The 26,896-nt window shown below is 46.8% G+C and overlaps 2 protein-coding genes across 13 annotated transcripts; one reads left to right on the forward strand and one right to left on the reverse strand.

Annotated features, from left to right (window-relative positions):
- The first annotated feature begins 1,380 nt into the window (after positions 1–1,380).
- LOC120689613 (histone-lysine N-methyltransferase 2D) lies at positions 1,381–26,669 on the forward strand. Of its 12 annotated transcripts, none has more exons than XR_005681359.1 (7): positions 1,381–2,163; positions 2,353–2,573; positions 4,448–4,479; positions 4,811–4,888; positions 4,973–5,025; positions 24,255–26,055; positions 26,476–26,669. XR_005681359.1 is itself a non-coding variant. In XM_039971951.1 (7 exons), exons 6-7 carry the CDS (start codon positions 24,656–24,658, stop codon positions 26,522–26,524), a joined length of 1,449 nt encoding a protein of 482 aa, XP_039827885.1. In that variant the 5' UTR covers positions 1,382–2,163; positions 2,364–2,573; positions 4,448–4,479; positions 4,811–4,888; positions 4,973–5,025; positions 24,255–24,655; the 3' UTR covers positions 26,525–26,669. The 12 variants fall into 12 exon arrangements, 9 of the variants coding, with proteins under 9 accessions (XP_039827884.1, XP_039827890.1, XP_039827892.1 ...); XR_005681360.1 differs by having other exon boundaries at positions 25,672–26,055; XR_005681361.1 differs by having other exon boundaries at positions 4,826–4,888.
- On the reverse strand, positions 9,477–10,698 carry LOC120690500. The gene is made up of 6 exons (XM_039973169.1): positions 10,634–10,698; positions 10,324–10,540; positions 10,037–10,234; positions 9,783–9,956; positions 9,535–9,702; positions 9,477–9,485 (listed from the first exon to the last, which is right to left on the reverse strand). Coding segments are annotated over exons 1-6 (768 nt in total). The 5' UTR covers positions 10,636–10,698.
- Positions 26,670–26,896: the final 227 nt, after the last annotated feature.

Consider the following 26,896-nt stretch of genomic DNA (forward strand, 5'->3'; position numbering starts at 1 on the left):
ACGAGCGGGGTCTCGAGGAAGCCTGGCGCAACAACTCCGCAGGCGCAACAAAGCAGACGCCATTGTCTTCTTCAACTCTGCTTGCTTGATGGATCGAGCTCCGGGTTTCCAAACAGTGGATTCCGATCTGCTGGCACGACTCTGCTTGTATATCAACTCCCGATCGAGAGAGTTCGTGCTCAATCCACGGTTCAGGTATGATGAAGTTATGACCATGAACAGAGCTCGGTTTTTGTTTTCCAAGAGATCGAACGGAACTCCGATTCAAACTATCCAGGGCACAGGATTTAATTTGTTGCTAGAGTTCACGTACCAAACGGAAAACATGTCTGAGCTTGCGAGCAATAAAAAATATAGAGGTTTCATCACCAAAATATGAGGATTATACTCGCGAACTTTTATCATAATATATGGAAGACGGGTAAAATGATGCATATATATAAATAGAAAAGAAGAAAGAAAGAAGTGAAAATGCAGATAATTCCAAGAGAAAGTGGTGTCTCACAATTACCCCACAAGATGAAGATGAACTAACAGAAGACCATAGCAATCGGTACATGTAAGCAACTAGAGTGAGCACAACGTCTTTCTGAGTAATGTACTACCTGTTCAAAATAACATATAGCGGGATGCTATTCTTTCGGTGGTAGACAACGTGCTCATCGCTAGTGAGGCGTCCTTATGGTGATTTCGTCAATCTCAGTCTTTTGGAGGTGCTTATATAGGTAAGATTACGTGCGTATATTTATAGGTGTGAGTGTGTATGCGTGCGTGTGCCAGTACTATGTGCTTAGAAAAAAAAAGTTCCACCAAGATACTCTTTATCCTGAAGAAAACATGAACACTCCAAGGTGGGCCGGGGGAAGATGGCCGGATCAAAACCCAAGCAATATGTTTGTTTGCTTCATACTCCATCCATTCCAAATTATAGGTCGTTTGATTTTTTCGACACTAAATTTGACCACTCGTCTTATTAAAAAAATTTGTGCAAAATATCACTTTTGTTGTGGCTTGCTTTATCAATATGAGTTCTTCAAAAATGATTTAAAATTGACTATGTTTGCATAAATTTTTTAAATAAGACGAATGGTTAAACTTAATGTTAAAAAAGTTAAACGACACATAATTTGGAACGGAGAGAGTATATACTATACCGGCCACAACGCCCATGTATAGGGCCTAGGGGGGCACAGCTAGGGATGCTAAAGGACCTAAAATTTGACGTAAATTATCGAAGGGTCAGGTTCTAAAAGGATCGGACTCTAATCTTACTCAATTTTGAGCTAAAAATATATAAGAGCCAATTTGAATTGTGAATAGACCATTAACATCATAGCCCATTACCACCCCTAGTCACAGCTGCACTACTAGAAAACAAGCCAAAGGTCCAGGCCAAAAATACCAGTTCATATTGTAACCGGTACTAATACTAGACATTGGTACCGGTTGCAACAACAGCCGATACTTTTGGCATGTGCCAAGCGCCGGAAAGTTACGCCGCGTCAGAAACCGGTACCAATTGAATATCAAAGACACCGGTTAAAACCATGAGCCGGTTCCAATTAACCCATGCATTAATGGCACCGGGTAATGGCACGACCCGGTGCTTTTGAAGCAAACATCGGCACCGGGTCATACCACCACCCGGGGCCAATGAAGGTGACAGGCCTTAGGTACCGGTTCAAACAACCACCCGGTGTCTTTGAAGCAGACATCGCGATATTATTAAGTCCCTGGCCGTCGGCACCTGAGCTCTCATCTCTCTACCCCTCATTTCTCTACCTCTCTCATCTCTCTCTACCTTATCCTCGGCGCGGGGACGCAGCGCCCGCTCCAGCGGTGAAGGCAGCGGCGCGGACGCGGACGCGGGGGCTTAGCATGGGAAGCAGCTGCTCCCTAGGAAGCAGCTGCCGCCGCCGCGCGCCGTGCAGGGTCTCAAGCCGATCAAGCAGGCTCCGGCGCCGCGGCGAAGGGGCGTCAGCCTGGGGCCCTTGGAGATCCACCACGGCGTCTGCATCAAGCCTGGGGCCGCGGCGACGGCGCGGGTCAAGCCGTCCCAGCGAAACCGTGGCCATCCAACAACGCCAGGCAGCCACTGGATGCCAAGCAAGGGGCCGCACCAAGCAGAGCCAAGGCGAGGAGCGGGAGCATGAGCCCGGCGAGGTGAGCATGTGATTTTTTTTTCATGTGATTTTTTATTCACGAGCTATACTCAATTTTTTGGCAAAACTTTTTTTTGGATCTGTTAATCCTTAAGGTTACACATTTGTAGCTCGAGTTTTGTTTCGAATTGTTGTGATTTGAGGGAGTAATTTGGATTTGAAGTCTGCATCAACCCTTTTCTTCCTTCGGTTCTTGCGCAGGGAAGACAGCCGAGCGAGCAGGAGCACACGTGGCCTGAGGCAAAGCACGCACGGTGCGTCGGCCAGCAGCTTGCGCGGTAGTGCACGCGACGCCGGCCAACTTCCGCAAGCTGCTGGCCGGGCAGCTCAAGAAGCTCGCGGCCACGGGGAAGCTGACCCGCGTGAAGAACTCGTTCAAGCTGACCGCCGCCGGACGGGAGCTAGCCATGGGTGATTTTCTCTCTCTTTTTTTTCTTATTTTTCAGAAATAGATATGCATGTGAGATTGTATGGATTGGATCTATCTTGCAAACAATTCTTTGGATGATTTGTGGAATCTATGAGTATTTTGTCGATCGATTTAATATCTTGTGAACGATTCTTTGGAGCATGTGGTTGATTGGAGTATTTTATATCGATGGATTTAATATCTTGTGAACGATTCTTTGAAAGCTGCTAGTGAAGGATGCGAGGGAAACGGGAAATGATGCTAGAAATGCCATGAACTCATTGGTACCGGTTGGAAAGACCAACCGGTACCAAAGGGGCTGCCAGCTTGCGTCAGCGTGGCAGCCTTTTTGGTACCGGTTGGTCTTTCCAACCAGTACCAATGGATGTCTAAGGCACCGGGTGAAAAACCCGGTGTCTTAGACTGAGGCCAATGGTCTTGGTTTGGGGGTACCGGTTGCAAAACCGGTGCCTAAGCACCTCTTCAACCAGTTCTGAAGGCTCATTTTCTAGTAGTGCTGGCTGCTGGATTTGGAGTCCTTGCTTCACGCAAGCGCTTGTTGGGACTTAGGAATAGTTGATTTTAGGCCCAGCCAAAGTATTTCTCTTCCTTTTTTTAATTTATTCACTACTACAGAACTGGTCATAGCAAACGGGCTATCACCAACAGTTCGAAACGAACCGGCGTTGATGTCCATCATCACCACCGGTTGGTAACACGAACCGGCGGTGATGAGGTCGCCGACCATCACCGCCGGTTCCATCCACGAGCCGGTGGTGGTGAGGCACATCACCACATGCCACGCCTGCCCCGCTCGCGTCTGTCCATAGCCCTCTTTTTTTTTGAGCAGTAAAGGGCAGATAGCCCTCCCTCACCCTCACTCGCGGCACCGTCCACCTCCCCATCCTCCCTCCTTCCACGCCCTCCCAGGGCGGCGGCGCTGGCCCTCCGCCCCGTCCTCCTCCCGCGCCCTCCCATGGCAGCGGCGGCCGGCCCTTCGCCTCATCCTCCTCCCGCGCCCTCCCATGGCGGCGGTGGTGGTAGAGGCCTGTGCGGCGGCCATGGCGGCCGGATCTGCAAAGAGCATGGCGGATCTGCAGCGGCCGGCCCTCCGTCGCCTCGTCCTCCCTCCTGCCGCAACGTCCCATGGCGGTGGCGCCGGCCCTCCTCCCTCCCTCGCCGTGGCACTCCGAGCTCAGGTGGCGGCCGGATCCGGGCACGCCTTGGTGCTCCTAGCTCTGGCGGCGGCCGGATCCGAGCGCTCCGAGCTCCGTGCGTGCTGGCGGCTCGGAGGAGCAGGGCTCACGGCGGCGCGGGCGCTTTGACGTCGGCCTCCCTCTGCGGCATCGCGCGGTGGGACGATGGCTCCAGCGAGCTCCGCAGGCCAGGGACGGCCCCTTTTTTTTCTCATATACATTTCTTTGTTCCTCCATTGGTAATGTTACAAAACATATTTGACCTCACAAATACAACAACCATGGAGTGAAGGCAATAGTAACAGCCATGGAGTTAAGGCCATGGTAACCACCATGGTTGAAGGCCATGAATTATCCTTATGGCTGCTGTTACAAAGAGAATTAATGTCCTAGACTAATTCCTGGAATTAGTGACCTTGTAATCCCCCTATAAAAGGGCACCATGAGATCAATAAGAAAATGCGCCAATTCACTACATTCTTGTCTCTACCATTTTTATTCTACAATAGGTAATTTTCCTTAGGTCAACTTTAACAAATCTGTTTGTTACAGCTACAATATGATTTCTCCCAATTACTTTTCGCTATTGTAGCAGTTTATGTGTGCAATGCAATGAGCTAAGTGAAAGCTAAGCTTCATTTTGTAGGATCTGACTATAATTCATTTTCATTTGTTCACAGGGAGCTAATATTCACCATATCTTCTCTTTCTGGTAAGCCTTTCTACCCATCTCATGATTTGCTTCTTTGACATACCATCTGTTTACTAGAAATATCTACCATGCTGTTGCCAATTTCCATTGCTTGCTCTTCATGCCATGCATGTCATCTGTGAATAGAGGATCATTAGGTATGAGATATCTACCATGGTGTGGCTATGTGCTTATGTTGCTTGTTAGACTGGTTATGATTATGGTTGTTGCTAGCAAAACTTCTGCACCAATTATAAATGCTTTTTGTTAGACTGGTGGCATTCATGCATCTTTTCTTCTGAGAATAAATGCTTTTTGTTATATATATATCATGTACTCTACTCTACACTAGATACGCTACTAACAGGTCTATGGACGGATGAGCCTTGCAACGCAGACGGTGATTTCCTCATTGTTCCCCAGAAAGGAAGTAAGTCGTCATCCTCTGATTACCTTCCTTTAGTATGTAATGTTTTTTTTGCAACTATTTTTCAGAAAAGGGTGATGTTTCCAGATTTGGTTCCACTGATGTGGCACTCTTTTGGCACAATGATTGTGCTGCTGTAGGTATGTAGCAACCCTTGTGCTCTTCTATGCATACTTATAGTATGATCAAGCTTATTTGGAGCTTTGAGTGTATTCTGTCATGTTCTATTTCCATGATCAGTCTGTTATGTTATTCATTCCCGATTCAATCCTTGAGTTCATGGCTATATCAATTTTCTTAATATATGTTTGTGAAGTTTAAACCAATCTCATAGGTCAGCCTTTTGGTCTTAGTATGTCTGCCTACTTGAAAATACCGTAAATTTTCTCATTCTACCCTGCACTTTCACCCTCTATGTTATCTGCTGAATTCTGCTCCTATAATTATATATTATATATGTTGTACAAATGATGCAATATTATTATATGAAAATATTTTTTTTGATGGGAAAAAGGTCTTCACCAACGGTTCCAGATATGAACCGGCGGTGATGAACCCCCTCCATCACCGCCGGTTCTGGAACCGGCGGTGATGGCCCACTATCACCATCGACTTAAATCCAACTGTACCCAAAACCGTTGGTGATGCACTTTTAGAACCGGTGGTGATAGGGGTGGCTGTAGTAGTCATTCCTCTTCTGCATACATCACGTTCTTCGTCTCCAGCACGCGAGACTTTCTTATTTCAAAATTGGAAATTTATTTCAGGCCGGGAATAATATGTATAACAAGAGACTCATGATAAATACAATAAAAAAACTTATTTCAAAATTGGAAATTAATCGCAGTCATTCCTCTTCTGCATACATCACGTTCTTCGTCTCCAGCACGCGAGACTTTCTTATTTCAAAATTGGAAATTTATTTCAGGCCGGGAATAATATGTATAACAAGAGACTCATGATAAATACAATAAAAAAACTTATTTCAAAATTGGAAATTAATCGCAACAAAATATACTTATAATAGATGCAACAAGAGACCAGGATTGATTCCATACCCCTCGACTTATGGATTGATTCATGGTCTCTTATTGTGTTCCTGATCTCTTGCTATACCTATCATGGGTCTATTTTGTATTTTTGTTGCAATTAGTTCCCGATCCAGAATAAATCCCGATCTCTTATTGTATCTATAATGAATCCCATATTATACCTATTATTCCCAGTCTGGAATAAATCCGATAGAACCGAACAAGGGCTTAGTGAACTTAAAGTTGAACTATTACTCAAAAGAACTCATCGTTCAAATGAAATAGAACTAAATGGTAGCCTTTGTTAATTATAGAGGTATTTCATTCTTTAACACTTGCTGAAAACATTATTGTTTAACAAAATGCAGAACTAAACAACTTCCGTTCCCAATATAAAAAACAGCCAAATCTAGCAGCTTTCAGTGTTGCGATGATCATGCTGCCTCCAATGACAAGTATTTCAATTTTTAGGCAAACTAAGTGATATCAGCTTCCAGATCCTAATTATACATATTGGTCGATCAGTAACAAAGACTAAGTGTAGAGAAGCAACTTTACATTGAACAAAAAGAAAATAGATTAGAAAGTCTCTGCACTTCAATTTTCTAAGCTTATTACGGTGATAATGTTGACACTCACATTTGGCAGGGGCAAGTTTGAGCATAAAGATATAAAAACTAGCCTCAACCAAATAGAAAATAGAGTGAAAATGCAGAAAGAAGACTACCAATAGATAGACCTCATCGAAATGGACATATGTATCTCTTAAGTCGGGTTCCAAATTTTGGCAACCGGAAGGTGACATGAGTTGAAAGCACCGAATAAGTCGGTGAATTAAGTCGGTCCATTTTCTATTGCTTCTGGGATTTGGAGAATGGCAATGACCATTGGATAGCTCTCATCAAGCTGATCGAAATGGACACGTGGATGATGACCCAAATCTGACTTTGGACGAGGGAATGCAAGGTGAAGTGCTACAATTGATAAATTGATTTGGTCAAAAGGGTCCGTGATAGCACAAGGATGAATTGAATCGGTCATTCAAACTACGAGCCAAGCTGATGAGCACCGATTGATTCGGTCAGAAGGATGGTCGTAGCAAAGGATGAATCGGTCCATTCTAGAGCTTAATCCGACCCGAATTTGAGCCGAGGCGAGGAGCACGGATTGATTCAGTCATGGGTTTTTGGCATCACCGAATGAGTAATTCATTTTCCAAAATTGCAGATTTCAACGAGTTTTGAAGATCTGCTAGGATTTGGGCTTTCCTTAACCCGTGTTTTGTTTGTTTGGAACTCTTTGGTAGGTCCCTAAACCCTGTTGGACAAGTCCATGCGGCCTCATTTATAGTTGAGGGGTGCAGGACAATTGAATCGACCACAATCGAATCTATCAAACACAATTACTCCTTTTTATCTTTGCACTTACTGAGTTGCAGTTCGTTCTTCTCTTAACAGTGATCTAAGACACCCTAGCTGGTCTGCCGAGCCTATGGCACTCCATTGGCCACCAGACCCTGACGGGTCCCTCCCAGACGTGGCGTTCTTCGGATTCAAGTCCTTCGACGGTGTGCCTTGTGCATCACGCTCGCCATCGAGGGCACATGGTGTGTGTTCAGTGTAGGACACACCCTCATGTCAACATTTATAAATGTGTTGCAATTTGACAAATAACAAAAGTAATTGTTGTGTGGCTTGTTCAAATCACAAATGCAGCTTGACTTTTGGTCGTTTACTAACATAGAGAGTGTTCGCCGTGTGTCAAATATCGGGCACACGGCGAACACATTCGCCGTGTATTATTTGTGGCACACGGCGAAATAAAGGTCACAAACGGCGTCGGCCGGAGTTTACGGTGGGGTCAACTTCGCTGTGTGCTAGCCGTGTGATGCATGGCGAAGATTAGAAACTTTGCCGTGCGCCGCGGGCCCTGGGCACACGGCGAAGGGGAGAGGTTTGCCGTGAGCCTAGATTTTGACACACGGCGTAGTCCTGGTTGGGGCCCAGGTGGCAGCATACTTCGCCGTGTGCCAGGTCCCGCGGCACACGGCAAAGGATAGTCAGTTCGCCGTGTGGCATGGGCTTGGCACACGGCAAAGTGACCAGAAACAACCTGTTTTTTTTTTTGTTTTTTCACGTTTAAAGTACCCACTCAATCCATATATCATTGATCATATATCACAACAAGCACATGCAATATATATATCATGACAAACCACAAATTCACAAGTCAACGCATAAATTAAGTTCACAAGTTTACAAATCCACAAATCCTTATTGAAAATCCTCCTAGCATCATCAAGTTTACATCCATAGAGGCACAAATTAACAAGTTCATGGCTGAGGTGGGTCGTCGAACGGTGGTGGGGGGTTGAGATGATGTGGCAACATGTTTTGTACGCCCAGCGATATTTCTAGCGTATTCGAGGCCGCCGATAGATTCTGCAAAAAAATGTAAGACAGTAAATTGCAGGTGAGACAAAAACCAAGTTCTCAAGTTATAATTCATGAGAGGAGCTTAAAAATATAACCGCTGTAGAGAGGTCGAAGCAGGTAAAGGGGCAGATGTAAAAAGAGCAACTCAATCTTGCAAGGAAAAACTTTATCCAAGAATATAACTTTAGCCTAGCTTCTTTTAGCTTGGTGTCAAGATAATGCATGAAACCATGAAACCATATCTCCGGATTTTAACTTACCAATATAAACAGTTTCATCTACAAATGTCAAAAATGTTGAAATTTGTACTACAATTTATTATTAACATTGAATTTGGATTTCAGGTAGCATAAACCATTTTAATCCGAGGACACTTTCAGCTGTGGATTTTGTAGCTCCTATATTGGGTGCTCCAACTAAACAATACTCCCTCTGTTGAAAATACAATTTGCTTTAGAACATTCCTATATATACCGTAGGGCTGCCCTCTACCCTCAGATGACGCACTAGCAAATCTGTGCAGACCGCTTTTAGTCTAATGCTCAATAGAAGTTCAAACTTTCATTGAAATACCTGATTTCGAATTCCTATGATAATGCATCTTGTAATTCGAAACTTCAGTTTCGAATTTGATTTGCAAAACTAGATCGACCAAATTACCGCAAACGAAAATCAAGATACTCACCGGAGGAGTAGTAGGAGCAGGAGTCACAGGGAATTGCATGGCTGGGATGGGATTACCCATTTGGACAGAAAGACTTCGAATGTAGTTGTACATCTGGGCCATCTCGGCCGCCTGCTTCTGCTCATTCTCTTGTCGTAATCTCCTCTCTTCGGCCAACGCCGCCTTGTATGCCACCTTTTGCGCTAGCATTTGGTTCTACAATATTTCATGACAATGTTACAATGAAAATCAAATATATGTACAAAACGAACGAACTATGAATAAATAAGAAATAACCTGAATTTCCTGCACTTGGAGCTGCGACGCGGACAGCCGTGGGCGTATGGCCGGGCTATTGGCCGTGCTCCTCGCTCGAATCTGGGAGAGGGTGGGAATGCTGGCCGTGTCTACAAGGCCGTCGCCAACATAGTAGCGCCCATGTTTCTTGCCTCCACTCGCCCTCATAATGACTTCTCCATCAAGGGGCTGGGTCCTCGGATCCCAGTCTGGCGCAAGGACCTGTCTTCCCATCTCTGTGTACGCCTGGATACGACTGTGGACGGACGGGTTGCTGTACGCCGAGGGCGGGTCGTCAGGGTTGTAGGTGACGTTGGATGTCGCCTTGCCCTTGTGGGCCAGAGCCCATCCCATGAATGGGGGGCACTCCTGGCCTTGATGTGAGGACGACTGCGAAAAATGAAAAAGTTGATTACCAATTATGCTGAATTGAACATTAGATTAGAGAAATGAGTCTGTGTAGTGTGTACCCATCTAGCCCTGTACTTGTCGTTGTTGAGGCTGCCTTGGTGGTGCCCTGGACCTGGCATCAGCAATCGCCGCTGACGGCCAGCATCGTGCTTCTCCTGCGACTCCGGGTCGAACCACTTGTCCACTATGCGCTCCCAGCACACGATATCATTACGACACCACCATGCAGGAACCTACATGTGATCAAATGCATGACAAGTAAGAAGAGAGACATTTAATGATGTTTTTAATCTCAAAATAAATTTAAACTAACCTGTAAGTATTGCTCTCGGGTCAGCTTCAACTCTCTCGCCTCAGGCTTCCCGATCTTCTGCTTTAGGAAAAGTGCACAAAAGTTGATGACGCACTGGACTTGCGCCTCATAATGCATGTCCTTGACGAGTTTAACGCATCGATTGTCAGCCACAATCGCCGCCCGCTCCTCGTATCCCTCATCACACCTATAAAAATCCTGCATATAAAGACAATGGATCATGTCATCATTGAAAAAATATTGAATGAATGTGATGTATTCACCATTTTTTGACGGAAAAAACTTACCCAGAACTCGCCCTTTACCCGCTCCGCCTTGTTCTCAAAGGCTCTGCCGCTCCGATCCAACTGATCGTTGTTGGCGGCGATGTAGTGGTCCCACGTCCAGGCCGGCTCGTATCGTCCTTGATAGTGGACCAGGCCTGGGAAGTGCTCCCTGCACAAAAGACCCAGGATGCCGTTGACCTTGCATTTGTGAGCACCGCCACTGAGGACAGTCCAACTCCTGCAACCATTGGTTAAGAGAAAATATTAGTTTGTAATGTAATTTTCGAGATAAGAAATGAAAAAGGTAGTAATAACATGTCAAATTACTTACATATCCCCGGACGGTCGAATCAGCGGGCGCAAGGCAACAGGTATCGGCCTATCTGGGAGTCGCGAGGGACCTCGGAACTAGACAACCGGCGTAGAGGTATCCTCGGCCGTGTCCTCCTCAGCACTAGACGACTCCCCCCTCCTCCTCCGCGTCCGCCTTCCACTCCTCCTCCCGCTCCTGCTCCTGGTCCTAGGCAGGCTCCACCTCCTCCTCCTCCTCAGACGGCGGTATAGGCGAAGGCTCCCGACGCCTCCTGCCTCCACCCTTCCCTCGACCCCTCTTGGGTCCACCCTTCCCTCGACCCTTGCCTCGCCCCAACCCGGAACTCCTATCGGAGCCCTCACCAGCGTCCGAGTCTGGCATCATTCTTCTGTACAGTGAGGTGACTCGATTCAGAGATTAGTCATTTTATTTGTTTTGCATTTACCCTCTAAATCTTCCATCTTGGATCTGGATTTTTGTTTGCCTAGCTGTGCTGGATGGCATAGGAATGCTTCAATATACGACTTTACAGCTATATTGTGTCATGGGCTTCCTACGGTGCTTGAATGTGTCTTTGTGGCGCTTTGCCGTTGTAAGGATCACCGGGGTGTCCGACCCTAGAGGGGGAGGGGGTGAATAGGGTCGCTAATCGCTTTTTAACCTAGGGCTCAAACTACTTGCATAAGATAAACCTAACACGTCCTACGCATGCTAGTTATGACTAAGGTTTATCTATGCTACTCTCTACTTACCCCTAAAAAGACTTGCAACCTAGCTAATCCTAATCAAACTAACTAGGAAAGTAAAGGTAAGCAAGGTAGAGTAAGTGCGGAAACGTAATGCGGTAAGTAAAGAGGTAAGTGCAAGAGGGATGCAAACTCCCGAGTAGACACGGTCATGTAACGTGGTTCGGCATAAACGCCTACGTCCACAGGACACCGAGGCTCTTCCGATCACCGTCTTGCACTACGCCACCAATGGCGATGCCGGCAAGCAAAGGCAAGTGCCCACAAGACACCGAGTCTTGTGCACCGCCACCGTCTCTCTCGGTCACCCGGCCGAAATCCACTACGGAGCTTCTCCACCAAGGAGGGGGCCTCCTCTTCCCCCGCACAAAGTGTCGTTGCCACTCCACACCAAGACGGAGGGTCACACTACGGATCACAAGTTGCTTGCCGCAGCAAGACTTCTCTCAAGGGAGCTCTCGCAAGAACTAATCCCTATAACAAGCACTAAGCACTCTCACAAGTGTGCTTAAGCCTATATGATGTACAATGAAGCTCTATGGTGGTTGGAGATATTCTTGGGTGTGTTTGGGATGTTCAGCAACTCCAGCACACTTCAAATGGCCGGGGTGAGGCGTATATATAGGCCACCAAGTCTTGTAGCCGTTGCTCCAACGGTCAGCTGAAAATCTGCTACCACCGGAAGAACCGATGCCTCTTGGTGGGGTAGCGTCGGTTCATCCGGTCACTCACAACATGAAGTAGCCGTTGAAGTCCTGACAGCTGACGCAGAGACCACCGGTTGAACCGATGCTTTGTACCGATGCATCACCGGTTCATCCGGTGCTTAAGAATCTTCTCCTGGGCGCTGACGTCATTGCACCGATGCAATACTCCGATGCACCGTCGGTTCAACCGGTGCTGAAGAAACTTCTTCTGGGCATTTGACATCGTCTCTGGAACAAAGGACGGCCATTGCACCGATGCCCTTTCTTGGACCGTCGGTTCAACCGGTGCCTATAGCCTGACTTGGCTTCGATTCCCTTCTGCACCAAAGTATCATGGCGTCGGTTCTTCCGACTACCACCGGATGCTCCGATGCCCTGGCGTCGGTTCTTCCGGTGCTCCTGAATCGAAGAGCTTTCAGGGCGCTGCCCTGAGACCCGCGAGGGGCGGCTCCCCCTCGACCCCCGTCCGCTAACCGGGTAGGGGCAGTCCATCGGGCCTTGCTACGCCTATCTTCTCTTTCTCTTTGTCATCACTTGAACCTAAAAGCCTGAGAATGATCATCTTAACAATCATATTAGTCCAAGTGTTGTGTTGTCATTCGATCACCAAAATCACTCGAAATGGCATCAATGGTGCCATGTTCGTTACAGCCATCCTTGTTATGCAATTATTCAGTAATTGAAATCATAAAACAAATTTAGTTCAGAAAACAATGGGGAGAGGGATTGATGCGTACCACGGACGATGGCGCGGCAGTACGAGAACCTGGGCCTGGCGGCGCTGGACCTCCTCGCGGGATGGCGTGGCAAGAGGGGCTGCGGATGGCGCCGGAGGTCAGGCGCAGGAGACGGCGGCGGGCGGCTCTCCTGCAAGGACGGGCGACGCGGGACCTCCAGCAGCGACGGCGGGAGGCGCGGGACCTCTAGCAGGGGCGGGAGGCGCGGGACCTCCAGCAGGGCCATGGTGGCGGCGCGGCGCCGGGGCGGATTGGAGGGGCGGCAGCAGGACGGCGCTGCGCGCCACGCAGCGGCGGCGGGGCAGGGCCGGCGCACAGGGGCGGCGACGGGGCGGGGCGTCCGGCGCGGCGGTGGGGAGCGAGTGAGCGAGAGAGTGAGAGAGACCAGAGAGAGAGCGTCAGTGAGCCAGAGAGTTAATAAGTGCGCGGGAGTTTGCCGTGTGTCTGATCTAGGACACACGGCAAATATTCTTTGCCGTGTGCCACAGATCTTGGCACACGGCAAACATATAAATTTCGCTGTGTGCCCAAACCTGGCCACACGGCAAAATATGACGACGTCGACCGGCCGTGATCGACGGGCCACGTGGCGCTATGTTTGCCGTGTGCCTCCATGTGGCACACGGTATAGATGTAAATTCGCCGTGTGCGCAACGGAGGCACACGGCAAAATGTGACGGCGTTGACTGACCGTGATGCTCTGGCCACGTGGCCCTATCTTTACCATGTGCCGCTCTGAGGCACACGACAAAGAATCATTTTGCCGTGTGCCGAGGATAGGGCACACGGCGAAGCCTCTTTCCGCTGTGGGCTTTATTTTGGCCGTGTGTTCTGTATTTGGCCCACGACAAAGACTCTCTTCACCGTGTGCCCCATGGTTTGCGCACGGCGAACTCTTAGGCACACGGCGAATTACCGGTTTCCGGTAGTGTGGTATGGGTTCGACCTTTTTTGTAACGACTGGTACTTTGTCTAGGCACCGCTTATGTCTCAGCCATCGATTTTAGCCTGATGGATGATCCTCATTTAAACCATTGTAAAATTCCTCCCAAACGTTTATGTAGATTTTCAGAAAAGCAATTGGGTGCAGTTCTAAGACTCACTTTGGATAATGAAAATTTAAAGCAAAAGATGCTTAGGGAATACAAATATTGGCTGATAGTCAAGGTTAGTTTCTTCGACGACCAGCATCATCAGCTAACAGGCGGTGAATGTGCCAAGAAGGTACCGCAACAACCAGTGCCAACGCTCAGCAAATATTCACCATCCGGACTCACTTTGTTGCTTGAGACATATGAAAGGTATTCTGGATTCTATTTTTTTTTTAAAAAAATGCCCCATTCCTTCCTTCACCATCCGGTGGAAGACCTCGACGAAAAGACGAAACCCCCTTTATTTCTCTCCTGGAGAACACGGCGGCTCCGGTCATCGTTCTCGCCTACGGCAGTCAAGACGACTCATCATCATCATAGCTCATTAGCTCGACGACGTGCACCAGTCGATCACGACGAGCATTATATTGCTGGCTCGATCGACCGGCACGTCACCGTGAATGCGACGGTGAACGGCCGGCACATCACGGGGATTGATTAGATTCCAACTTCAGCCATGCGTCGTCTCGGTGAGTAAATTCATTTTTCAGAGATGTGCATCATGCATTCATGCTGAGTTTGGCTAGCTAGCAGCTGCTACTAGCTTAGCTACCGGCCTACTCCTCTTCTCTCTCTTTCGCTCCCACCCACGTAGAGTTGTAGACGAAGCCCCAATCTAGCTCACGTATGTAGGGCGTAGACTTTTGCTGGATGGGTGCTTCTGGTTTAGCCACCGTCCATGTAGCCAATCACACTGCTTTCTCTCTCTAAATAGATCCCCCAGCAGTGCGCAGAGAGAGAGAGAGAATCTCTCTGAATGTCCGTCGATATATGGCCGTGCTGCATGCTGTGTCGTAGTCGTTGAGGTAGTGGTTGTAGTGTGCCAATTTGCTCATCTCTCCATGGATCTCTTGTCACTCTGGCACATCTCTGTCTCTTGAGTGTTAATGCCTCTTGGTTATACATGTCATGGATAGGTCGGCTCTATGTCTAGGCCGGTTTCAGCCTACCTATATACGTAGACGACTGGACTCCTTGATAGCCTGCATGCATGCAAACTAATGGATGTCAGATTATTTGCTTTGAGAACGATGGCCAGAGAATTCAGCAAACAGTATTATTTTTGGACACGAGGAGTATTTCAGCTTGCCAGCTCACGCTGTTTGACTTAGGGATTTATATATATGAATACTAGTTTCTTCTCCACTTACGTACATGCACATGCATGCAGTTCGTCATGTTTGACATCAACACCGCGTTTGGCCCAAAAAAGAAGGCCGCGTTACAACACAATTAATTATGATGATTCCAGGGAGGATTTCTCTGTCGAACAGTAAAATGATAAAATCTCTCATACTTTAAATGATTATGTTGGCAAACTAGCTTACGACATGACTTAGACAACAGAACATTTTATTGTCATACTCACCAGCTGAGAGCAACTCCAAGAGACTAGCAATAGCAATATCTAAATTTAGAGATTTGGAGGCTAGCTAAACAATACAAAGCATCTCAAACTGCCAAGCTTCCCAACAGACTCTCTATAACTAGACTCTCCAAATGCTACTCTGCTAGTGGGCCACACATGTCATACACTTCTATATATATCTTATCTTCTTCCTCCCTCCACCGGAGCCACATCTTTGCCGCCCTGAGCCCTCTCCACCGCGCGCCAGTTCCCCCGCCGCCGCGTGCCTTCTCCAGCACCGCTCCGCCGCTGCGTGCCGGCTCCGCCGCTGGCACGCGCAATCGCCGCCGCCGCCGCGCACCACCTCCAGCTCCGCTCCGCCGCCGCACGCCCACTCCGCCGCCGCTCCACCACTCGTTGCAGGGAGCTCATCGCAGCCCCCACCCCTCCCGAGGGCGAGCTCCACCGCTCGTCGCAGGCCGCCGCCCCGCCCAAGGGCGAGCTCCACCGCTCGTCGCAGGCCGCCGTCCCGCCCGAGGGCGAGCTCCACTGCTCGCCGCAGGCCGCCGCCCCTCTGTCACGAGCTCCGCCGCTCACCGCAGGCCGCCGCCCCGCCGGCGCATGCTCCGCCCGAGGGCGAGCTCCAGCGCTTGCGCAGGCCGCCCCCCCAATGGTGAGCTTCACCACGTCTCCGGCCCGACGATGCACATGGAAGGGACGGGGTGTGGGAAAGGCAGGGACCACGTGGGAAGGGGAGATGGCGAGTGCCCCCTGCTCGTGAAAGATGCCAACCGAGGCGCTGGGTATCACAAGCCGGATGGCGAGTCGATCCATATGCAGAGTCTGTTGGATTCGATTTTTTGCAGGTTTTCTAAAATTTACAGAGCCAGTTACTTTTGGAGAGTCTCTTGGAGATGCTCTGATATTATTCCTTACTTGATTGATAAATAAACTATACTAAAAAAAATCAATACATAAAAGATAAAGATGGTAATTTATCTTCAAGAAAAATATTAATATTCTTTTATCCTGTATAAAAAAATGCTAGGTTAGGCTGGCTACTGTTTCAACCTGTCGTCGTCAAATTATATTATTATTCCCTTTGGCAACTACATGATTGTGATGAACAGAACAACCCTTTTGGAAAATTGACCATTGATCTAACAAACAGGAAAAAGGAACAACAGAGAAAGCTTTAGCTGGAGATTGATATTGCTTGCAAGCTACTATCGTCATGGGCTTCAAAGTATAATATAATGATATAAAATAGGTATATATACCACGCGGGGTGCAAAAACTGCAATATTCTAATGTGACCGAGCAAAAACCTTTTCTTTTTAGATAAACAATAACAACATTATCATTTAACAATCTTTTTCTTCAGCGACATTATTATTGAAAGGACCTCGGATGTCGTCTAGAGGGGGGGTGAATAGGCGTTCGACAAATTCTGCAAATTTCAACACTTAAACACATTGACAGCACACTGACCGGTTAGACCGGTCTAACACTTAGACTGCTGAACAATATAACAAACCGGTCAGACTGGTTGGAGTGACCGGTCAGACCGGTCACACATAGAACTTGCACAAATATCAGAGTTTCTCCCCTCCTCAAGCTCTAGCACAAATACTACTTGATGTAGTGTTCCTGCAGGTGAATGTAAATGTATTGCAAGTCCCTGCACGCACAGAAACAACACACCAAAGTAGATCGATGCGGAATTATAAACAAAGTGCTAAAACTCAAAGTAGTGAGGCAAACCACAATGGAGACACAAGGATTTGTTTTCCGAAGTTTAGATTCACCTAAGTGAATCCTACGTCTCCGTTGAGGAACTCGTTGGGCGTGAGTCTCTTTCAACTCGATCCCGTGAGTTGGGTCTCTTTCAACCACTCCTCCTTTCCACTGTCTTGATCCTTTCCACCAAGGGGGCAAGATCACGCCCGCACAGACTTGCCGCTGCTCACCACACCGTTGGGAGCTAGCCGACGACGCCTAGCCGTCTAGGAGGCAAACCTCCAAGAGTAACAAATGCAAACTTTATAGCTTTGACGAACCAAGAGTGCTCAATCTATGGTTGCTCTCTGCAGTTTGAAATGGAGCTCTCACAATACTCAACAATCTCACACACGCTCAATCTCTCAACCCAACCAAAGGATATAAAATCTAGTTGGCTCAACTCACAAAAAGTGTTGGAGAGAGCTTGCTGGTCAAGAATAAGGCTTTGGGAAGCTCAGGAATGCCAAGGAACCAGCAGCCCTCAAAGGAGAGGGCTGAGGGGTATAAATACTCCACTTCCAAAAACTAGCCGTTGCTTTGTCAGTACAGACCGATCTGTTCAAAAACTAGTCGTTACACCCTGGACCGATCAGACCGGTCAGGGCTAGAGAACCCCAAACCCCTGTTTAGAAGACCCTACTTGATCCATCATGTCAAGACTTGATCATTCAAGTATTTCTATGTTAGTTCTCAGAGGTTTTGTCTCAGGATTCTCTCATGGGTTGTCTATGAGCACTTTTGACCGAGTCAAATAATCAATATTGCATCCCTCTTGATAGTACGTCATACATATACTCAAGATTAAATCTAAAACACATTTTGTCGGGTACCATGATTAGGGATACCCTAATCGGGGTACTAAGATCACCCTAAAAACGCAAACACATATTAGACAACTGGGCCCACGAAGGCCTACGACCACCTTCCAACCTGGAAGAAAGAAAAGGACTCAAAGAAGCCCAGCACGCGGCCCATTCGCACCCCCCTCGGACCCGCGGGACGATCTCCGCCTCGCTCGAGGGCTCCCATCGAGACCCTCGACTGCGCCGCGCATCTCCGCCTCACTCGAGGGTAGCGAACCTACCCTCGAGCGGGCAAAACATCTCCGCCTCGGTCGAGGGTAGCGGACCTACCCTCGAGCAGGGCGAATCATCTCCACCTCGCTCGAGGCCACCCGTCGACGTAAAGGACCAACAGCCATTCCGCTCACCCGCCCGTCGTACGGAGGCATTAAAGGCCAACCACTCCTCCACAACGCCCAGGACCGACGACGTCAGGCCGCCATCCCCCACAGTAGCTGTGACCGGAGTCTCGTTCGCCAACTCCGATCACTGCTCCGCCATCCCGGACACTGTGGCAGCACTGTGAGAACCTGCGACGCGGGATGAGACGTGCTCGGCACAGTTCCCGTTACTATTATGCCAACTCATGCTGTCCGGACCTGCCCCCTGCTCGGGAAGGGGTCCGGTGTCGCCACGTGCCCCTCAAGGAGGGACGTCCAGCACTAGCAGCCGGAGGCCCGGACCTCCCCCCTCGAGGGGGTCCGGGACCTCCACGTGTCTCCCGGACCCCTTAGTGCACGCCCTAGCACTCCGCCCAGGGGGGTCCGGGACCGCCACGCGCCCCGCTACCGCTGGCGCACATGTGTATGCAAGACCTTGGTCTGTAGGGCCCACGGAGTACCACCACGCCACATCTGGAGGACTGTACACCCTACAGCGACGACCACGCCGCCTGCTGGGGCTGGCAGGGCGCCGGCGCGATCTCAGCAAGACCAAGGACAATATCCAGGACGACTGCCACGCCCGACGCCATGTCCCACAGGGTACTTCCCATAGTTCTCGACCACTGCACCCCCGCGATTCGGGGGAAAACGACGACTTCCACGTTCCCCTACGCATGTACACCGTCCCTCCTTGTGACTATAAAAGGAGGAGGCGGGCTTCCTTTAAGGGGGATCGTCACCTACGTCATTGACATCGTGCAATCAGCCCACTCGATAGAACGCAACACTCAGCACCACTGAGCACCCGATATTGGCACTCGCCTCAATCAACTTCTCCTCTAGCAGAGACCTGGGAGCTTCCCTCCCTCTCTCGCCACGCCTGTACCCCCTACTACAGGCACCTCCGGTGCAAAATAATACAGTGCCCTCGCACACCCCCTTGCTGGACGTATGGCCCCGTGGCCAAAACCAGGATAAACCCGTGCATTATTGTGTTGATTCTTGCATCAACATCTGGGACGAGGAAACACGCATCATTACTAGTTGGGATCCGGACCGCCGGGTCAGGACACCAACACATTTCATCCACTTGAGTCTTGAATCACTTCATCTTTGCCATACTTTGATTTTCTCGAACTTGGGATTCCAACATTGCATAATTTTCTTTTTTTAGCAAATCCATACTTGAGCTAGTGACTTAGAGTGCCAATACTTTTTGCAAATCTATCCTTGTATCCCCGAGTCATTTTAATAAGATATTTGATGCATTGCATTGCTTCTCACAATAAAACTTGGATATGATTCTTCGAACACCCCACGGATACTAGCACTTCACCTTAGCATTTCGCACACATGGTGAGCCTTCGCTCCACCAAAGCTTGCTTAGTCCCTCGCACTAGTCATCTAGGTTGTTTTCTTCATCACTTACCCTTGCCATGTTGAGTTAAGCTTTGCACACCAACAATGAATTCCATATTTCATTCTCATATTTTCATTTCTTTGTCTTATGTTGTAATCATGAATAATAACCATATTTCACGCATTGCAAGCTTCCATGAATAAGCCCAATATATCTAGCTCACAAGTGTATGTCTCTTTTTATTTGTATTAACCCATGATGCCTTGCAATAATGCTTTCAACAATTTGTACTTCAAATGTGCCAAGCCATGAATAGAGACCATTTGATAATATTTCATAAATATTTGTCTCTTGCTTTCCTTCACAAAATGCTTGACTTTTAACAATAAGCTTCTCCTTTATTTGATTCTTTTTCACATGAGTCAATACATAAATGATATGCAAATAAGTCCCTGCTCATGTTAGCTCAAATAAAGCGTTAGTCCTTTAATCATGTTTGTCATTCAATTCACTAATACCCATTAGGGGCCTAGATGCACTTTCAATTATGCATCCTCTTTCCAAAATATGCGTGCAAGCATATATGAAGCCAACTTTGGTAACTGTTATTAATTCCTAGCTTTCTTATTAGTATTACTTTTGCAGCAAACTATTTTGTGAGGGAACCGAGCTAGATATAGAGGCTGCTTGTTCAGCTAAAGGTAGGGTGTTAGCGTGTTACTTCCATCCCTGATAAAGAGCCATGCATGGCAGGAAAATTAATGGGTGTTCGCCTGCTTTAAGTTCCTTCATTCATACACTGACTATACTCACATATGGTCTAAGGACCATCCTCTGGAGCACTAGGTAGGTAGGATTTGGAGGGCTGTCGTGTTAGTTTAGTGCACGATGTTGCAGGTTCATATTGTGGCGATAAACAGTGTAATGGGTACAGCGAAGCGGTTGGGTCAAAGAAAAACAATGACAACACACTTGTGAGTAGATTGGAAATTACACATGTTTCCTTTGGCTAATTTGATAATATGGGGAATCAAGCAACGCCAATATTCCCTTGGTGAAGGTGAGGAAACACGACTAAGTGCAAACACAACATCTATATATAGCCGATTATTCAACGATTAGTATTTAAACGACATGTATACTTGGGGTTACAAGCCACCATAGATATATATAGTCACTGCAGGATCACCTTGTTTGCAAACACTATGTAAGAAATGGCCTAAGGTGACGTTCACAAAGGTGACACGTTGTTGCGCGTCACCTTTGTTATTTGGGTGACACGTGAAGATGATGTATGTCACCTTTGACTCCTTGGGGGCATCCCTAAAACATTGCCCGTCACCTTTGTTATGACATAGGTGACATGCAACATCAAAGTACATCATTCTTATTACAGGTGACATGCCATATATATTGCCTGTCACCTATAAGTTTCATATAGGTGACGGACAACATTAAAGCACGTCACCTTTAAAGTTAGTATAGATGACGGACTTTGAATACACAAAGGTGACGGGCAACATCAAAACATGTAACATTTGTGATGACATATAGGTGACGTGCAACATCAAGGCGCGTCACCTTTGTGACCTTTTATAATATTTGAATATATGATTTTAAAAAAATTCAAATGGTCTTAGATTAAGAAATGGTCTATACAAAAGTTGTAGGTCTCAACCAGATCTACAACTTTGTAGTTGAATTTTTTTAAAGTTGAGGTTGTCTTGGCACCCAAATACATGGTTTAAGTTTTAAATTTCAAATTTTCAAATGAACTCAGGTGGAAAAATAGTATTTATGAAAGTTGTAGATCCCGACCAGATCTACAACTTTATAGTTGAAAAAATTTTCATTTGAGATCGTTATAACTGTGAAATGGGTTATATAAGACATTTGAAAGTGATAATAACAGAAAAATATTTGGCTGTTGGTCACATGTGATGGTGTAGCCCAGTGATGGGGGAGGGTACGCTCGAGGCTAAGGTTGTAGGTTTGAATCCTGATAACGGTGGGAAAATTCACGCAAAAATCGCGTGACTTGCGAATTGAGACGCGATCACGATGGGAAAAATAAAATATTTTTAATTTTTATTCGCACTAAAAATATTTATTTTAACACTTAAAAGAATGATGCCGTCACCTATGTGTTGACATAGGTGATGGGCTAAGACAACCATAGGTGACGGGTTAATATTGATGCTCATCATCTTTGTGATGGCATAGGTGTCGGGCTTCAGCTCGTCACTTTTGAGTAGTCATCAATGACATGATATATGTCTGTCACCTTAGCGTGATGATGCCCGTCACTTTACGGCTTTTCTTACATAGTGAAAAAAGAAAAATATGTTCAAATGTAGATCGAGCGGTCTCCAGGGTTTCCAAGGGCTAGCTCTCTAAGCCCAAAGAAGAATCTAATAATAGAAAAACATAATTAAAATTACAGATGGCTTAATTAGCTCTAAGAACATGAGCTAGCTAGTTGCTCCATTAAAAACAAAAAGCTTTCCAACGCACCTGACAGAGTGTACCAATGCAAAAATGGTACTATTGGCCCTGTTTGGTTTTAGTCTATAAGTTCTAGAATGGACTTTGACTGCTAATTAAGAGTGTCAAACAAAGTCAGTTTACAAAACCAACTCCAGAATCCCAACGCTAGGAACCCTGATGAATCTAATAAGGTCTTTGACCGCGTGATTAGAGGATGGTTACTGTAGCATCAATGTAGCCAATCATCGATTAATTACCGTCATTAGATTCGTCGCGAAAAGTTACACCCATCTGTAAAGAGGTTTTACAAATAGACTTTATTTAGTACTCCATGCATGCAAGATTCTCTTCTCGGCTTGCGTGTTCCAGCAAGCAAGCGCAACAATCTCTCTGAAAATTGTTGATCCAAACATGATTCTTGTATCGCGGCGGGAATCATATTAATTGCTCTGTTCGGCTGGTTGTGGCTGGTGGCTAGCGCTAGTTTGTTGTGAGCGAAAAGTGTTGCTGGCTGATGGTTGGTGCTGATTCGGTGTGTGATGTATGTTCAAGAAACGTTGGCACCATCTTTGACTAGATGAGCAATCGAGGACGTGCACCCAATTAAAGTTTCTTCCGATCCGTATGCTTACCATGGAGGATATAGCTGTATTCCCCTCGAAAAAGGATACTATTTGTAACCAAAGTTTTGTACATGCAATGTAAATGTACATCACTACTATTTTTTCCATCCCAAATTATTAGTTGTTTTGAATTTTCTAGATACATTGATTTTGCTATGCATCTAGATATATAGATGCATAGCAAAATCGATGTATCTAGTAAAATGAAAATGACTAATAATTTGGGATGAAGGGAGTAGATCTTTAGACGGGCTGGTTTGGTTAGGACAATCCGACAATTGACCGATAAAATCTATACCATGCATATTTGAGTACAGTAGGTGCTCAGCGACCACTCACTTAGGGCCACCTAGCATGCGTGAGGATCTGTACGTGACTAGGACGCCGTACGTCGGATCCATTCAAGCTGAAGGCTCCGGGGCGAGCGCAATATACATACATCACGGGCATTCAATCACGCATGCATGTATGCATACTAGCTAGACTGGGCCAAGAAAAAAAACGCAGCAGCAAGCGTTTGATCACCCGTACCAGAGAGCTCGATCGATGGACTACCGTACCACCAGTAGGCAGCAGTGCAATATCATCGTCATGCTTGTATGCATGTAACCGCTGAAAAACCCAGTGCATAAATGTATTATTATGCATCTCATCACTTAGGTTTTTGTTTGTCATTTTTGAATGGATAGGCCATTGGTTCATTCTTCAAACCAAACACCCCTTCTTGACGGACGGACGCATGGCTAAGGATCATGCACTAGCGGTCAGACTTGAACTAGAGCTACCTTTGTCCTGCATGTATGTGGCCGGGCACCGCTTCTGTATTCAGTTTTGGATAGGCACGCGCGTACTCGGTCGCTCATGCAGTGAATGAATTATGGACTTCAGTTGCGATCGGCCGGCACGCCGCAGCTCCTTTTCGGCCCTCAAAATTGATGCTAGCTTGTTCGTGTTTCGACCGAAATTCATCGCTAGCTAGTACCAGCAGAGAGAGAGAGAGAGAGAGAGAGAGGAGAGAGAGAGAGAGAGAGGATGAGAGAGAGGAAGAGAGAGGAGAGAGAGGACGAGAGAGAGAGAGGAGAGAGAGAGAGAGAGAGAAGGAGAGAGAGAGAGAGAGAGAGAGAGGAGAGAGAGGAGAGAGAGGAGAGAGAGAGAGAGAGAGGAGAGGAGAGAGAGGAGAGAGAGAGAGAGAGAGAGAGAGAGACGACCATGCATGCTCTGTTTGTAGCCAATCATTCTACGAGTGAGGGTAGGGTACAAGGAGAGATGGGACGGACTGCACTTGCGGCTAAAGATACCGTCGATCGTCCAAATATTTAATGCCCGGCCGGGCCGTGTTGATCTCTCTATCGACCCCAATCGGTCGTGGAACAAGAAATCATGAACATCTATGCTAGCTGCTATCTGTTCAGTAGGCCGCCACCTGCTTATCTTTATGTGACTGATTGGTGAATCTTATCGCCTTCTCATCAGGTCCGTTAGCAAGCAAGCAAGCGCAGCAGCACAAAAGGGACGGAGTTGGCCATTTTTGAATTCCATGCATGCATGACCACATTCGCACTCGAGCATGCAGCATGATGCAACTAGTGTGTGCGCGCGTGTGTGTATTATTGGCTGTAGCTAGTTTTTTTTTCCGATCTCTTGGTATGGATTTTTAAATTGCTTCAGCAAAAAGAATATGAATCCTCAACTCCTTCCAATGGAATCTATCCAAAACCTTGACCATGAAATCCAAGTCCATTTTGTACACTATTCATCCCTGATATGTGGAGGAGACTTTTCAGACTTGCGCGAGTCATTTTTCTTTTTTTTTCTTTCTCGCGACCAGATCACACTTGAGGGGCAGGAGTCAATGCTACCCAAGTACCCAAAAGATGACTCAACGTTGTGTGCTGTCTTTTTTAGCTACACTACCTGCCAGCCTACCACCACAAGACCATATGACATGCATTGCCAAAAGGATAACATTGCATCCTAACAAACTCTATGTGCTTCCTAGTACCACCCTATTTATACCACCCCATCCCCCTGGCTTACACCCTACCCTTCTCACACACACGTCTCTTTGTTTCCTTAGCGAGAAAGAGAACCTGATCTCGATAGCTAGGGCGAGCGAGATGAGGAACCACAAGCTAGCTCCTACCCCTTCCTCCTCCTCAAAGAACAACAAGGTGGAGCAGCCACACCTCTCAGGAGCTTACATTAGGAGCCTTGTGAAGCAGCTGAGCTCCTCATCTGCAGCAAGATCCAAAGACCACAGCACCATGGGCGCCAAACCACATGCCCAACCGCAACAAGAAGATCAGCACCAAGCCCAAACAGCACCACCACAGCAGCCACACAAGAAGCAGGTGAGGAGGAGGCTGCACACAAGCAGGCCGTACCAGGAGAGGCTGCTCAACATGGCAGAGGCCAGGAGAGAGATTGTCACGGCTCTCAAGATCCATAGGGCCTCCATGAGACAAGCCAAGGAGCAGCAGCAGCAACAATTGATGCAACTGCAGCTGCAGCAACAACAAGAGGTTCATCATCTAGTGGAAGAGCAAAGCCAAGCAGCGACTAGAGCTTCTGCTCCTATGAGCTACGCTTCCTATTCCGATTACTTGTACAATTCTCCATTTTCACATTTCAGCAGTCCTAGTAGCTATTCATCCCCACTCACTTACCAGACACCAGCTGCGCCCATGGTTAACTCCGAGCATAATTTAGATCATCACTTGGTCCCTCTTCCTGCACAGCCACTAGGTCTAAACCTTAGCTTTCAGGGATTCAATAGTTTCGTAGGTGATGATACGAAGAACAGCGCTTGTTCCTTTGATCCTCCGTTGCTCCAACCATCACCTACTTCCTCCTACTCACTCTACTCCTCTCCGTCCGTGACGATGGCAAGCCACGACCTGTCAGCTGTCACCATGGAGAACACTTCACTGGCAGCAGATGCATCACTACACCGAGTGCTTGATGACGAGGAGATGGCGGCGATCTACTCGATCGGGCAGCAGCACGACATCGAGTGGAGCGACACAATGAACCTGGTCACGTCAGCATGGTGGAGCAAGCTCTTTGAGAGCATTGAGGACAAAGGCAACGCCACACCCGGGCAGGAGGTCGGAGGTGCTGCGAACACAACGGAAGAGGATCCATTATTGGTGCGCATGCCCGGTTGGTTTGGAGATAACCTTGGCCATGAGGCTAACGAAGAAAGCAGCTCTGACGTCCCCAGGATGCATTTGAACGACTACTACCATCACAACGTAGATGTCTCCTTGCCCGGGTAAGTAACTGACATAGTTTTACTATACCATTCTTATTCTTATTAATAATGCCGAGAGTTGAAGAAAAAAAGCTCGTATAAAAAAAGAGATGTAAAACATACTGCCGTTTTCTCTCTTTCTTTTTAAAGTTTCAACTAGTCTACAATTTAATCAACCAAAGTGACGATGCTTCTAAGTAGTGTTGTTAATAAGTTATATATTACTAGAAAAAGCAACATTATTTATATATCGTAGTCTACTTTGCGGCCTAGCTATAATAATGATCATTTTATTTTTGTCCTATAGATAGATATTATATATTGGAGGCATACATGCTAAAATAGTTTCTGTTGGAACCAATAGCCATATATATGTAGATAGTAAGGAAACACATATGTGAGCCATTGTTGTGTTCAATAATGAATGCCTCTTATTTGCAGCATGGAAATCAGAGAAATCGAAGGATGGAATGCAGAATGGTTCTCTTGATCCTCATTGGTCTCTGTCTGGGAGGCAATTTATCGAAGTTTTGAGCAAAATTGCTCCCGTTTTCTGACTTGCTTTTGATGTATCTCTAATAATAAATGGTTTGTGCTAGTAGTAATGTATTGAAATGTCAAAGATTTGATCCCAAGGATTGTGTCTTTGCTTGATGTGTTGGATCAGTATCATTGATGATCAGTATCCCGAGCAAAAGAGAATTCATAAAGATTATCAACATAAAAGTAAAAGTCAGTAGATTCATCATGAAACTAAGTATCTTAATATATAACTCTTTTTTATTTAAAATAATTTATTTTTATTGATATTGTTGGTCAACTAAAGTAGCATATTGATGTCCTATATATAATGCATATATTT

The sequence above is a fragment of the Panicum virgatum genome, chromosome 9N, assembly GCF_016808335.1.
Source record: "Panicum virgatum strain AP13 chromosome 9N, P.virgatum_v5, whole genome shotgun sequence".
Taxonomy (NCBI): domain Eukaryota; kingdom Viridiplantae; phylum Streptophyta; class Magnoliopsida; order Poales; family Poaceae; genus Panicum; species Panicum virgatum.